The sequence below is a fragment of the Urocitellus parryii genome, chromosome X (genome assembly GCF_045843805.1).
Source record: "Urocitellus parryii isolate mUroPar1 chromosome X, mUroPar1.hap1, whole genome shotgun sequence".
NCBI lineage: Eukaryota > Metazoa > Chordata > Mammalia > Rodentia > Sciuridae > Urocitellus > Urocitellus parryii.
Window position 1 is genome coordinate 4,316,525 of NC_135547.1, and position 16,804 is coordinate 4,333,328.

The 16,804-nt window shown below is 36.6% G+C and overlaps 1 protein-coding gene across 4 annotated transcripts in view; it reads right to left on the bottom strand.

Moving 5' to 3' along the window:
- Mtmr1 (myotubularin related protein 1) overlaps window positions 1–16,804 on the bottom strand; it is a 76,954-nt gene that overhangs the window by 29,753 nt on the left and 30,397 nt on the right. For all 4 annotated transcript variants that reach the window (XM_026403519.2, XM_026403518.2, XM_026403520.2 and 1 more), the window contains 5 exons: window positions 5,562–5,656; window positions 4,925–5,032; window positions 1,761–1,862; window positions 1,370–1,453; window positions 110–259 (listed from right to left, as the gene is read on the bottom strand). In XM_026403519.2, the coding sequence (XP_026259304.1) occupies window positions 110–259; window positions 1,370–1,453; window positions 1,761–1,862; window positions 4,925–5,032; window positions 5,562–5,656 (539 nt within the window). The remainder of the gene's footprint in view (window positions 1–109; window positions 260–1,369; window positions 1,454–1,760; window positions 1,863–4,924; window positions 5,033–5,561; window positions 5,657–16,804) is intronic.

Here is a 16,804-nt window from a genome sequence, read left to right on the forward strand (position 1 = left end):
TTTTTTCGCCTACTGTCCACTTGGCTAGATTGTTTTCTGTCTTGCATCTTCCCATATTTGATCTAACACAGCGTATGTTTCCATCTGAATGACAATCTTCATTACTTACAGGGACTCTGCCTTTTGCTCGAAAGGCTGCCACTTTTGAAAGGTCATCATCTTTTACACTAGTTGGCACAACAATGATGGCAGGGTAGGTGTCACAGAACTCATAATTACTGTTTATTTTGGATATTTTCCAACTCTCATTTGGCAAGCCCTGAAGGGTGTTAAGAAAAAGGGAAAAACATAATTTTCCACTTTGAAAAATTACTAATCATTAATCACATATGTTTCTTATTTTCAACAAAAAACATTTATACCTTGTTTATTGTTACTTTCAAATTCATACATGTGAATATACACATATGTATACACTTGTATAATATATATGTATTATATATATATGAATATATATATATATATATGCATGTGTGTGTAAAAAATCTGGTATAACCTATTTCCTAGATATTCTAAAAATCTAATGAAACATAAGGTTTTCAAAATCATACAAATATTACAAGTATAAAAGTGTACACTAGAATTCCAGTTCTATATATTTCTTGTCCTGTTTTCTATAAACAATAAGCTTAGAGTTGTTTCTAAAAATACACTAAAAAGTACCTTATATACATAACAATAAATGTTGGAAATAAGTAATACAAAACATTACATCAAATAAAAGGTATAGACAAACATAAAATATCATGAAAATAAGATTATACTGGAAATAACTTGGAGCTGACAATGTACTACGGAGCTCCCAAACTCAGTAGCACCACCTCAGACAGATGCAGTATTGCCATACACCACAAATTGAACTTAATTAAGTGGTTTGGATTTGTAGTCATCAACTCTTTATTAGGTCATCTAATAAAAACCACCTGGAAGATCTGTCGTTTAAACCCCCATTCTTTTTCTTTAATTTTTGAATTATTTACTTATTTGTTCTAATCAGTTATACATGACAGCAGAATGCTGTCATGTACACAAATGGAACAGAATTTTTCACTTCTCTGGCTGTACCCAAAGTAGGGTCACACCATTTGTGAAACCATACATGTTACTAGGGTAATGATGACTGTCTATAAACCTCCATTCTTGACCCCTTACACACCCTCTGGCAAAGGATGAACAATCAGTGACAGAGTCAAAAGTTTGGCATAGGAGAAGAGGCACCCCAAGAGATGGAGAACCCATAAGATAGAGAAGTTGTGCCTATGTACAACTTACTGGAAAGTTTCTTTTCCTCTACCACATTTCTAACCTTTTAGAAGAGAAAAAGATGTTCAACTTATTTATTTTCAGTCTGATAAGCAATATCCTTTACCTGTCTCTTATATTCAGATACTGGATCATAAACTTTCCAGCCATTAATTGGAAATTTTTCTTTATAACTGAATGCAAATAGTGCCTAGATACAAAAAACACAAAACAGATGTCAGTATATATATTTTTACATCATATACCCATTATTAAAGCTTTTCATTCTGACATGAGCTGAATGTATTAATACTCCTATTATAACTTCAAATTTTGAACTAACAAATTGGTAGTGTCTCAATCATTACAGAGAACTGACAACATCCAAATATTCTAATATTATTTATCAATAGAAGAAAAAAGAAATGAAGGAAACCTCCAGAAAACAGAATAATTAAGCACAAAATTATTAGACCATCACAATTGCTTGCAGAAAAGGTTTACTTTGGTGAACTTACCTGCCCATTGGAAAGAGGAAATGCATGTTTGTTGAGGTTTTCAAATATTCCAAGTTTACGCTGTTCCTCCTGTTTATAAGCAAGTCGCAAGTTCCTCATATCCTGGTTTAAAAAAAAAATTAGAACTCAAGTTACTCAATATTTACTGAACTTCTATGAAGCAGATACCATGCCTATACTGATAAATAAAATATTTTATTCATCTCCCATTTTCTACTTTCTACAACTATCAAGAAAAATTTAACAAAAGCACTTCCAATGAGATAAAATAATTAAGGAAACGATAACACAGGGGATATACTATATAGGGAATCATCAGATGCAACAGAATAAGGTTTGTACACAAAAGCTGTGCCATCAAGTACTGTGAAGTTACTGAATAAACTGTGCCATGGAATTAGTTGTGCATTATAAGCCACTGAAAAAAATCTATAGAATTCATACCATCCATAAAACAAAAAATGCCTTAGATGCTTCCCCTATGCACTTACAGAAAGTTTTAAAAATATCATGTAGAGACAGTGACATACTTAGAGCAACATGATGCTATTTCTCCAGCTCACAGTTTCTTGAAATGCCTCCCCACAATGCCAGTTGATGGTCAAAGGCCAAGCACAAGTCAATGGGAACAATCCCACCAAGCCCAGCTCTGATGCTGTCATTTTTCTCATGACAATGTTTTAGGCATTTCCTCACAATATTTTTAAAACTATGTCTATGTCAAACACAAAAATCTCATTCTCAAAGATTATAATTGAAAATAAATGTAACCACAAACAAAGGAATCACAATTTGGGAAATGAAGAAGTTATGTAATATTATTTATAACACCAAAAGCATGGGAATAACCCATCAGCAGGGGCTGTAGTTAAATAAACTATAAACAGCTAACTGGACACTAAAGAGTTGTGAAAATCAAGAAGTAACTCTGTATATACTAATAGAAAGAAGTTCAAATATTGGTAAGGGGTAAAAGAAAGGAGAACACTGTATATAATAGAGTACAATTTGTATTTTCAAAGAATAAGACTAGACATACATGCTTAGGTGCATAGGGTATCTATGAAGAGAGAGGTACTTTAGGAATTGGTAAATTGGGTGCTGGCAGGGAGTGGAACAGGGATATTGGGGAGAGGAAGATTTACTTTTGCTATATAGTTTTTGTACTTTTAAATTTAGTACCATGGGTTAAAAATAAATCCCACACTTTATATGGCCCTTACACGTGAGCTGAGAGGGCTAGGAGCCTGGCCTTAGTGCTTTTAGGTTAGAAAACATTTAAATCAGCTGTTAGCCAATGTCCACTCAGCCATAAAAATATCTTAGTAAAATAGTCACAAGACACCTGCCAGAGCAGCATAATTTCCTGACACACCCTATTTCTGAGCTACTGGAGACACACACACACACACAGACACACACACACACACACCTTGGTAGCTACCTGAGCTGACTTGCTGTTTGGGAGTTCTCAGAAAGAAAAGTATCCCAAGCTATAAAAGAACATGTGCAATGCTCCTGGTGTGGGGCTGGGGGTGTATCTCAGTGATAGGGTGCATGTTACCAAGTGTGAAGCCCTGGGATCGGTCCTCAGCACCACAAAAAAACAAAAACAATCTTGGTGTATATGTAAGCACATGGGTACAAGGCAAGTATGAGCATCTAAAGGAAAGCCAAGAAGACTGAGAGGCAAGGATGAAGGGAGGGTGGCTCCAGAGGAAGCTGCAGAAGAAACTGAATCAGATTCAGACATGTGGGGACTTGAGAAGGGGTGTTTCCCCTAGCCTGTGAACAATGGGAAGCTACTCGAGAGTTATGAGAAGGGGAATGGCAGGTTTCAAAATCGCAGAACCAGTTCAGTCCTCTGACTTAAGTTCTGCAGCTGCTTGTCACTGTTCACATGTGGAACCCTGTCTAAGAAGGACAAGTGCAATGCGCCATGTAGTCACTAATGTGTATCTAGTAAGCCAGCAGATCCACAATTTGGAAAAGTAAAAGCCTCTTTGAATAACTGTATTTAACTGCAGTCTAAGGCCAACCAGGGGTAGCTGTCCTCAGAAATTTGATCAAAGCAAAGAGATTGACAGGAATCCAAACACATAATTTGGAAGGGAACTTGACAATTCTACAGGCACTTGGTACGTTGGGTAGGTTTTTAGTATTATATGAGGTAAACTCATTAGAAATAAAACATATCCATTAAGGGCACACAATTCTACTTAATTCATTGGAAGAAGGGTATAAATAAAAAATAAGCGATTTAAGGTGAAAATTCCAGCATCACCAAAAAAACTTTTATCAGATGATTTACATAACACTTTTGACTCTTTAGGAAGTCTTTGTCCATCCAGTGTTCTGAAGAGTAGTCTTAAAACAATGAACAAGCCAGGCACGGTGGTGCGTGCTTATAATCCCATTGGCTACAGAGGCAGAGGCAGTAGAATCACGAGTTCAAAGCCAGCCTCAGCAACTTAATGAGGTTCTAAGCAACTTTGTGAGACCCTGTCTCTAAATAAAATGCTATGAAAAAAAAAATAGAACCTTTTGTCCTGAACCCCTGGCTTTCCTGGCTGAAGGACAAATGAGAGAGAACAGCTTACAGTTCAGTCCTTCGTACAAAAAAAAAAAAGAAAAAAAAAAAAAAGAAAAGAAAGAAACATAAGGAAAAAACAAAGTATTGATCTCTGCTTTCCACTTGCTTTCTCTAAGATGTAACAAATAATGTCAGCACTTATTAGGTTATATGTCACATTAACTATAAATACTTCAACAGGGCTGATTTGCTGCTGCACACCAGAGACTCAGGAGGATGAGGCAGGAAGACTCAAGTTGGAGGCTAGCCTAGGCAACTTAATGAGATCCTATCCCAAAATAAAAAATAATAAAAAGGGGTAGGGATGTAGCTTGATGATAGAGCACCCTTTTGATGTCCAGTACCAAAATAAAAAGGAAGACAAATATTTTAAGAGAAAAGGATTAATTTGATGAGTTACACAACAGTTTAAATCTGTTGATATAACATTTGAAGAGATAACTGCCCTGAAAACATCTGGGAAACTAACAGTGCAAATTACTCTTACAAACCAAAGATCACAAAGGCTGAGTCAGAAATAAGTTGTGAGCCAACTGCCCCCTTTTAGTTTTCACTTGTGTTTGCAGTTTACCTTGCACACGATCTCTATACCACAAGAATTGTCCCCATGACTCTGCACACCAATCTTCTCAACTCTGCTGATCACTCCAAGGGGAACATCAAGGATAAAATGTGGATCCTACATTTAAAAATTAAGATGAATATCTGTCAAGGTCAGCCACCTGAGTTTTCATGTCTTAAGTCTTTGCAGGGTTATGAAACAAGTTTGTTTATCCTGCATTTACTCTTTGTTCCAGCTAAGAAATTGAAGTCTGATTTATAGCATACCTTCTGAGGTTTCCACTGAGACTACAGTGAAACTTCCCCTCCAGGTTTAAGTGTTATTTTAACAGCCTTTTGGTCAAAATACAAAGTCTTTTTGCAAATGTGATATCTTAAAACTCCCCCTCTGAAATGAAAAAAAAATAAAAAATATACCTCACCCTCTGGTTATCTATGGGTGATGGGATTTCAGAAGACTGCTTATTTTCTTCTTTTATTGTTCTGAATTATTTTTTTAAAATAAAACACACTTTAAAAACTCACCCTCTTGGACTAGGGATGGAGCTCAATGGTACAGCACTTGCCTAGCCATGTTTGAGGCCCAGTGTTCAATCCCCAGTACAACAAAAAATAAATAAGTAAACAAACAAACATTAAAAACTCACCCTCTCTACGTTTTTGAAGTACATCTTAAAGTCCGTCACAGTCAGGGTTCCAGTCACTGCTCCCATAAATGGGCAGATATACATGACATCTTTCACTGAAAGAAAAAGCTGAAAGTAGCAACTACTACTATAGACTTATGCTTCAATAAATCTTAGCATGAGTTTCCAAAATATGCATGGTATGTTATTCTAATTTTCTAGGAATTTTAAATTCCTAGGATTATATCAATTATTAATTTAAATAAAGTCATAAATGGAGAGTCTTCTAATAAAGTTCAATTGTTTAAAACAAAACTCTGATTTGTTAATTAATGACATTTTAAGTAAAGTCCTCATAATAAGTTACATTTTGTCATTTTTTCCGGGTAGTTAACATTTTTCCTGGGATATAAATTAATCATATTCAAAACATTAAACTCTGAAGACACTGGGCTTTCCTTTCATGAATTATTGCTACTTAAAACTAATGGAAGTTAAATACTAACTCCTAATGCTATTCCAAGGCAAACTACTTTACAAATTACAAAACTACAGCCACTTCAATGAAGTAGAAAAAGACTTGTAGCTCAGTGGTAGAGCACTTGCTTAGCATGCATTCGGCCCTGTTGTGTTCTGTCTTGACACTAGAAAAAAAATCCTGTTTCAAAATTCTTATCAGCTTCCTTATCAATTTTAACTTTCTTTTTATTATCAATCAAGTATAAAACATTTAATTCCTTTGAGTGTTAAGAAGCCTACATCTACCATAAAGATCCTATATCACTATTTTACCAAAAGTATCATTCCAACGGATTGACAAGAATATACATATCTACAGATGTACTGAGTGGAACAATTGAAAGTACTAAAGTTAACCCAGCACTGTGGTATATGCCTATAATCTTGGTGGCAAGGGAGGTTGAGGCAGGAGGATCAAAAGTTCAAATCCAGCTCCATCAATTTAGCAAGGCCCTAAGCAACTTAGTGATCAAAGGAAAGTGACCATAACACTAGGAGCAACCAAGAGATCTTTACTGCAGCAGTGCAACAAAGGAGAAGAGAAAGAAAGAGAAAGAGAGAGAGAGAGCAAGAGAGAGAGAGAGACAGAGCAAGAGAGCAAGAGAGAGAAGAGCCCAGCAGGAGAGAGTTTTTATAGCCCAAATCTAATGGGGCCTCTGGTTCTGCAAGCTGCCTTGTTGAAACAGGGGGGGTTAAGTGTTCAGCCTTGAGTGGGAGTTGAGTGTTCAACCTTGAGCGGAGGGTTTAGTGTTCAGGTTTGATGCAAACAGGTGATAAAGGACCAGACAGAGGGGGGTTTGAGTGTGTGGGCTATCCTGCAGCTAACATTTGTTCAGCCTGCCCTGCAGATAACATAGTTCAGCCTGTCCTGCATCTAACAAGTGAGACCCTGTCTCAAAACAAAAAGGGCTAGGGATGTCACCTAGTGTTAAAGCATCCCTGGGTTCAATTCCTGGTAAACAAAAATAAAACAATGTACTGAGGTGTTTATAACATAAGTAAGAATAAAATAAATGACAATCATGGCATAAAGATGGGGAAGGGACAAATGAAAGGCTCTTATCCATGAAGAGGTATTTAAAATCACTTGAAGTCATCCATAGTAAGTTAAAGATGTGAAGCAACCAGTAAAATAACAAAAAGGGTTATAGCTACTATGCAAACAAATGAGATAAAATAGAACCTTAAAAAGTATGCAACTAAATTAAAAGATGATAAAAGAGGGAAAAGGAATCAGAACAAATGGGACCAAAAGAAAACAAACATCAAAACTATGCATTTAAAGCTAATTATATTAATAATTATACAATATGTAAATGACCTTATATTAATAGTTATATAATGTATAAATAGCCTAAACACCTCAGTTAAAAGGCAAAGATTGGGGCTGGGATTGTGGCTCAGTCACCTAGCACGGGCGAGACCCGGGTTCGATTCTCAGCACCACATAAAAATAAAGGCATTGTGTTGTGTCCATCTACACCTAAAAAATAAATATTAAAAAAGGCAAAGATTATCAGACTTTTGAAGACAAAAGCAAGACCCAACTACATGTGACTGAAAAGAAAATCACTTGAAATATAAAAATACAAATAGTTTGAAATTCAGATGAAAATAGGTACATCATAATACTAATTAAAAGAAAGCTACCATGTGTATAAAAATATGAGAAAGTAAATTTCAAAGCAAAAGCTATTACTAGGAATAAAGAAGGTAATGTCATATTAATAATAGGGTCAATGCATCAGAAGGACATACTTACAAAACACTTATGCACCTATTAACAGAACTTAAAAATGGATGCAGCAAAACTGATAGAACTGCCACAAGAAACAGACACATCCACAATTATAGTGAGATTTCAAACCCCTCTCTCAATAATTGAGAGAAGTAGATGAAAAATGAGTAAGGGCACAGAAGACTTGAACAATGCTATCAACAAACTTAACCTAATATTTATAGAACACTAATCAATAACATTAAAATAGGGCTGGGGTTGTGGCTCAGTGGTAGAGTGCTTGCCTAGTATGTGCGAGGCCCTGGGTTTGATCCTCAGCAACACATATAAATAAGTAAAATACAGGTATTGTGTCCATCTACAACTAAAAAATAAACAGTAAAAAAAACAGCAAAACACACATTCTTTTCAAGTACATATAAACTGTTTATGAAGACCATAATAAATGTCTTTTTTAGTTATATTGATTTTATTTTTTAAATACATGACAATGGAATTCATTACAATTCTTATTACACATATAGAGTACAATTTTTCATATCTTTGTATATAGAGTATGTAGAGTATGTTCATGCCAATTCATGCCTTTATACATGTACTTTTTTGCATTACAATTCTTATTACACATATATACCACAATTTTTTTATCTCTGTTTATATATAAAGTATGTTGACACCCAATTTGAGTCTTCATACATGTACTGTGGATAATGATGTTCATCACATTCCACCACCCTTGCTAATCCCCTGCCCCCTCCCTTCCCCTCCCACCCCTCTTCCCTATCTAGAATTCATCTAATCCTCCCATGGTCCCCCTCCCTACCCCACTATGAGTCAGTCTCCTTATATCAGAGAATACATCTGGCATTTGTTTTTTTTTGGGATTGGCTAACTTCACATAGCATTATCTTCTCCAACGCTATCCATTTACCTGAAAATGCCATGATTTTATTCTCTTTTATTCCTGAGTAAAATTCCATTGTGTATATATATGCCACATTTTTTTTTATCCATTCATCCACTGAAGGGCATCTAGGTTGGCTCCATGGTTTAGCTATTGTGAATTGTGCTGCTATAAACACGGATGTGGCTGTGTCCGTGTAGTATGCAGTTTTTAAGTCCTTTGGATATAGTCCAAGGAGAGGAATAGCTGGGTCAAATGGTGGTTCCATTCCCAGATTTCCAAGGAATCTCCATACTGCTTTCCATATTGGATGTATCAATTTGCAGTCCCACAAACAATGTATGAGTGTATCTTTTTCCCACATCTCTCCAACACTTATTGTTGTTTGTCTTCATAATAGCTGCCATTCTGACTGGAGTGAGATGATATCAGAGTAGTTTTGATTTGCATTTCTCTGATTGCTAGAGATGATAAGTATTTTTTCATATATTTGTTGATTGTTTGTACATTGTCTTCTGAGAAGTGTCTGTTCAGGTCTTTGGCCCATTTGTTGATTGGGTTATTTGTTTTTTTGGTACTTAGCTTTTTGAGTTCTTTATAGATCCTAGAGATTAGTACTCTATCTGATATGTGAGGGGTAAAAATTTGCTCCCAGGATGTAGGCTCTCTGTTCACCTCACAGATTATTTCTTTTGCTGAGAAGAAACTTTTTAGTTTCATTCCATCCCATTTATTGATTCTTGGTTTTAATTCTTGTGCTATAGGAGTCTTATTAAAGAAGTTGGGGCCTAATCCCACATGATGAAGATTAGGGCCTACTTTTTCTTCTATTAGATGCAGAGTCTCTGGTTTAATTAATATAAAAATATTCAAGGCATTAAAAGTATGTTTTCTGTACACAAATGGAAGAAACAAAATTGGAAAAAATTCACAAATATGTGGGAATTGACCAACACATTCCAGAATAACCCAAGGTTCAAAAAGGAAATCAAAACGAAAACTTAAGTATTTTTACTTGAATGAAAGTGAAAGCACAACATCATAATTGGTGAGATACCACTTCTAAAGAAGCAATTGAAAGAAAATCTGAACACCTAGACTAGAAAATAAGAAAGGCCGCAAATCAATGACAATAGCTCCTACCTCAAGAAACTGGAAAAGAAGAGAGAATTAAACCCAGGAAACACTAAGGATCAGAGTGGAACTAAATGAAATAGAAAATAAAATAATGAAACTAAAAGCTGATACTTTGAGAAGATCAATAAAATTGATAAACCTCTAACTAGGGGATTAATTAATCTCTGAATATTAAATTTACCTTGAATTCCCAGGATAAAATCTACTTGCTTATTATGTAGTATCATTTTTATATATTGTTGGATTTGACTTATTAAAATTTTTAGGAATCCAACATGGCGGCGGGCTTGGAGAGATCAAGTCTCTGACCTCTTCAGCTGCGTGGGCATAGGGAGTCTTAAACCGTCTAAATGCTGTTTGCTCAGGATCACTAGGCAATGCTGAGCTGACGTGGATCTGGGGCGAACAGTCTGGGCCTCTCAGAACACACACCGAGCCCGGATCGGATGAATTCAAGCTCCCGTTCGCCTGCGTCTCGCAGACAAACCGCTGTGACTCAGCACTAAATGATCCCGCTGAAACAACTGGTCGGCCTTTCTGAACCTGCGGAGGTTAATACCAACTGAGCCTTCATAGGCAGTGGCCACAGGATTGAGACGGGGCTTGGGAGAGCCAGTCAGGACCCACCCGTTGCATTGGTCACCCGGCAAAGGGAATGAACTGTCGCCATTTGCATGGGATACCACCATGGCAGAGAACTGACCTCACCAGAATGAAGCAGAGGAGATAACTTCATTGAAACCAGCGGCGACAGGTGTGTAACCCCCTAGCCCCCGGCTCCACACAGCAGGGAAACCTTAAGGGCCTCTCCCAGCTCTCCCGTGAGCACGATAGTCAGACCGAGGGAATCAGGAGTGGTGCAGGACCGGCGGCACGGAACCCCCGGCTACTGCTCCCACCAGTGCTGACAACTGAGGTCTCTTACACCAGTTACCGGGGGCAGGGCTACCGGAGGGCAAGCAAAATACGCTGAGGGTTCTCAGCCCCCGGCTCCACAAACTTAGGGTCTGAGGGAAGGGCAAGCAGGGAGAGTATGCCCACTCATTCAAGAAAATAGGGCTCCCGGGAGTAGCAGACCTGGCATGTAGCCAGTATTGTGGTGAGTGTCACCGGTGAGCGGGGCCTGGCTTGAGGAAAACTGGGTAAGTGACTAGGCACAAGAGGAGGCCCTAGGCACTGAGGATTGGAGACCCGCCCAGTCTGGGAGGAGGAGCTGCTGCACAGTGATTGGTTCCCACCTATTGAGAGGAGAAGCTTGGCCTGGTGGGCACAGCTCCACCTACTGGAAGAGAAGTTAATCAAACTTTAAGACTGCATTTATTAAACTTTTTTATTATTATTTGGGTTTTTTATTTTCATTTTTTAAATTTTTATTTATTTATTTTTATTATTTTTAATTCTTTTTTATTTTTCTTATTTTCTATTTTTTTCTTTTGTCTTTTCATTTCTTTTCAATTTCCTTATTCCCCTTCCTTGAATTCTACCTGCTTACTCTCATTCTCCTTAGTGACTTCTTCCCTTCCCTTCTAATACCTTTCCTCCCAAGCATCAAATAAATTTATAGGAGTAAACAGTAACTCAGCAGTCAAACACAACAAGAAGTAACATGAGCAGCATGAAAAAGCAAGGAAGAAAAGGAGTACAAACAATGCAGGACAGCCTAAATATTCAGGAGGACCTAGAGGCATCAGCAAAATGGTCAAATAAAGAACTCAAGGAATACCTTAGACAGATGGAATAGAATCTTAAAGAGGATATGAGACAGCAAATTCAAACAATGAAAGAACACATTGAAAATGAATTACATAAACAGATAAAAGCAGCAAATAAGCATCTTTATCAGGAGATAGAGATTATAAAAAAAATCAAACAATAATTGTAAAAATGAAGGAAACTATAAACCAAATTAAAAACTCAAATGAGAGTATCACTAACAGAGTGGAGCAAGTAGAAGCCAGAACGTCAGATAATGAAGACAAAATATATCACCTTGAAAAGAGTCTAGCCAACTCAGAAAGGCTAGTAAAAAATCATGAGAAAAACATCCAAGAGATATGGGATAACATAAAAAAACAAACTTAAGAGTCATTGGGATAGAGGACGGTATAGAGGTTCAAACCAAGGGAATGAGCAACCTGATAAATGAAATAATTATAGAAAACTTTCCAGAAATAAAAAAGGAAACGGATGTACAAATTGTAGATGCATACAGGACATCGAGCATACAAAATCACAATAGACCAATGCCAAAACACATTGCTATGAAGATATCCAATATACAGAACAAAGAGAAAATATTAAAAGCTACAAGAGAAAGGAGGCAGATTACATTCAGGGGTAAACCAATAAGGTTAACGACGGATTTTTCATCACAGACGCTGAAAGCGAGAAGATCCTGGAACAACATATTTCAAACACTGAGAGACAATGGATGCCAACCAAGAATTTTGTATCCAGCAAAATTAAGCTTCAGGTACAACAACAAAATAAAAATCTTTCATGATAAACAAAAGTTAAAAGAATTTGCAGCCAGAAAATCAGCATTGCAAAGCATCTTGAGCAAAACACTACACGAGGAAGAAATGAAAAACAATAACCAAAACCAACAGTGGGAAGTACCTCAGTAAAGACAGAGGGCGGGGGGAAAGCTAATCATGGAGAAACAAAGCAAATTTTAAAAAAAAGATAAATAATCAAACATGGCTGGAAGTAGAAACCATACATCAATAGTAACTCTAAACGTTAATGGCTTAAACCCTCCAATAAAGCAACATAGGCTGGTAACATGGATTAAAAAAACAAATCCAACAATATGCTGCCTCCAGGAGACACATCTGATTGGAAAAGACATACACAGGCTGAAGGTGAAAGGTTGGGAAAAAATATACCACGCACACAGTCCTTGTAAGCAAGCAGGCATGGCCATCCTCATATTGAATAAAATCGACTTCAAGACTAAGTTAATCAAAAGGGATAAGGAAGGACATTATATACTGTTAAAAGGAACCATTCACCAACAAGACATAACAATTATCAATATTTATGCACCAAATAAGGGTGCTGCGACGTTCATAAAACAAACTCTCCTCAAGTTCAAGAATCAAATAGACCACAACACAATAATTATGGGTGACTTCAACACACCTCTCTCACCATTGGACAGATCCTCCAAACAAAAGTTGAATAAAGAAACTATAGAACTCAATATCACAATCAATAACCTAGACTTAACTGACATATATAGAATATATCAACCATCATCAAGTGGATATACTTTTTCTCAGTAGCACATGGATCCTTCTCAAAAATAGACCATATATTATGCCATAGGGCAACCCTCAGTAAATATAAAGGGGTGGAGATAATACCATGCATTTTATCTGATCATAATGGAATGAAACTGGAAATCAATGATAAAAGAAGGAAGGAAAAATCCTACATCAAATGGAAAATGAACAATATGTTACTGAATGATCAATGGGTTACAGAAGACATAAAGGAGGAAATCAAAAAATTCTTAAGAGATAAATGAAAATACAGACACAACATATGGGAATCTATGGGACACAGTGAAAGCAGTTTTAAGAGGGAAATTCATCACCTGGACGTCATTCCTCAAAAAAAGAAAAAACCAACAAATAAATGAGCTCACACTTCATCTCAAAGCCCTAGAAAAGGAAGAGCAAAACAACAGCAAATGTAGCAGAAGGCAAGAAATAATTAAAATCAGAGCAGAAATCAACAAAATTGAAACAAAAGAAACTATTGAAAAAATTGACAAAACTAAAAGTTGGTTCTTCGAAAAAATAAATAAGATTGACAGAACCTTAGCCATGCTAACGAAGAGAAGAAGAGAGAGAACTCAAATTACTAGCATACGGGATGAAAAAGGCAATATCACAACAAATGCTACAGACATACAGAAGACAATTAGAAATTATTTTGAAAACCTATATTCCAATAAAATAGAAGATAGTGAAGACATCAATAAATTTCTTAAGTCATATGATTTGACAGACTGAGTCAGGAGGATACACACAATTTGAGCAGATCAATATCAATGGATGAAATAGAAGAAGCAATCAAAAGACTACCAACCAAAAAAAGCCCAGGACCGGATGGGTATACAGCGGAGTTTTAAAAAACCTTTAAAGAAGAATTAATACCAATACTTTTCAAGTTATTTCAGGAAATAGAAAAAGAGGGAGCTCTTCCAAATTCATTCTATGAGGCCAACATCACCCTGATTCCGAAACCAGACAAAGACACCTCAAAGAAAGAAAACTACAGACCAATATCTCTAATGAACCTAGATGCAAAAATCCTCAATACAATTCTGGCGAATCGGATACAAAAACACATCAAAAAAATTGTGCACCATGATCAAGTAGGATTCATCCCTGGGATGCAAGGATGGTTCAATATATGGAAATTAATAAATGTTATTCACCACATCAATAGACTTAAAGATAAGAACCATATGATCATCTCGATAGACGCAGAAAAAGCATTCGACAAAGTACAGCATCCCTTTATGTTCAAAACATTAGAAAAACTAGGGATAACAGGAACCTATCTCAACATTGTAAAAGCTATCCTCAGGCTAGCATCATTCTGAATGGAGAAAAATTGAAGGCATTCCCTCTAAATACTGGAACAAGACAGGGATGCCCTCTATCACCACTTCTATTCAATATAGTTCTCAAAACACTGGCCAGAGCAATTAGACAGACGAAAGAAATTAAAGGCAAAAAATAGGAAAAGAAGAACTTAAATTATCACTATTTGCAGATGACATGATTCTATACCTAGAAGACCCAAAAGGGTCTACAAAGAAACTACTAGAACTAATAAATGAATTCAGCAAAGTGGCAAGATATAAAATCAACACGCATAAATCAAAGGCATTTCTGTATATCAGGGACAAAACTTCTGAAACAGAAATGAGGAAAAACACCCCATTCACAATATCCTCAAAAAAAATAAAATACTTGGGAATCAACCTAACAAAAGAGGTGAAAGATTTATACAATGAAAACTACAGAAGCTAAAGAGAGAAATAGAAGAAAATCTTAGAAGATGGAAAAATATACCCTGTTCATGGATAGGCAGAACTAACATCATCAAAATGGCGATATTACCAAAAGTTCTCTATAGGTTTAATGCAATGCCAAACAAAATCCCAATGGCATTTCTCGTAGAAATAGATAAAGCAATCATGAAATTCATATGGAAAAATAAAAGACCCAGAATAGCAAAAGCAACTCTAAGCAGGAAGTGTGAATCAGGCGGCATAGCAATACCAGATTTCAAACTATACTACAGAGCAATAGTAACAAAAACAGCATGGTACTGGTACCAAAACAGGCTGGTGGACCAATGGTACAGAATAGAGGACACAGAGACCAATCCACAAAATTACAACTATCTTATATTTGATAAAGGGGCTAAAAGCATGCAATGGAGGAAGGATAGCATCTTCAACAAATGGTGCTGGGAAAACTGGACATCCATATGCAACAAAATGAAACTGAATCCCCTTCTCTCGCCATGCACAAAAGTTAACTCAAAATGGATCAAGGAGCTTGATATCAAATCAGAGACTCTGCGTCTGATAGAAGAAAAAGTTGGCTCCGATCTACATATTGTGGGGTTGGGCTCCAAATTCCTTAATAGGACACCCATAGCACAAGAGTTAATAACAAGAATCAACAAATGGGATTTACTTAAACTAAAAAGTTTTTTTCTCAGCAAGAGAAACAATAAGAGAGGTAAATAGGGAGCCTACATCCTGGGAACAAATTTTTACTCCTCACACTTTAGATAGAGCCCTAATATCCAGAGTATACAAAGAACTCAAAAAATTAAACAATAAGATAACAAATAACCCAATCAACAAATGGGCCAAGGACCTGAACAGACACTTTTCAGAGGAGGACATACAATCAATCAACAAGTACATGAAAAAATGCTCACCATCTCTAGCAGTCAGAGAAATGCAAATCAAAACCACCCTAAGATACCATCTCACTCCAGTAAGATGGGCAGCCATTATGAAGTCAAACAACAACAAATGCTGGAGAGGATGTGGGGAAAAGGGTACACTTGTACATTGCTGGTGGGACTGCAAATTGGTGCGGCCAATTTGGAAAGCAGTATGGAGATCCTGGGAAAGCTGGGAATGGAACCACCATTTGACCCAGCTATTGCCCTTCTCAGACTATTCCCTGAAGACCTTAAAAGAGCGTATTATAGGGATACTGCTACATTGAAGTTCATAGCAGCACAATTCACAATAGCTAGACTGTGGAACCAACCTAGATGTCCTTCAATAGATGAATGGATAAAAAAATGTGGCATTTATACACAATGGAGTATTACTCTGCACTAAAAAATGACAAAATCATGGAATTTTCAGGGAAATCGATGGCACTAGAGCAGATTATGCTAAGTGAAGCTAGCCAATCCCTAAAAAACAAATGCCAAATGTCATCTTTGATATAAGGAGAGCAACTAAGAACAGAATAGGGAGGAAGAGCATGAGAAGAAGATCACCATTAAACAGGGTCGAGAGGGGGAGGGAAAGAGAGAGAGAAGGGAAATTGCATGTTTAAGGAAGGAGACCCTCATTGTTATACAAAATTACATATAAGAGGAAGTGAGGGGAAAGGGGAAAAGAACAAGAGAGAGAAATGAATTACAGTAGATGGGGTAGAGAGAGAAGATGGGAGGAGAGGGGAGGGGACAGGATGGGGGATAGTAGAGGATAGGAAGGGCAGCAGAATACAACAGACACTAGTATGGCAGTATGTAAAAAAGTGGATGTGTAACCGATGTGAATCTGCAATATGTATATGGGGTAAAAATGGGAGTTTATAATCTGCTTGAATCAAATGTATGAAATATGATATACCAAGAGCTTTGTAATGTTTTGAACAACTAATAATAAAAAAAAGAATCAAAAAA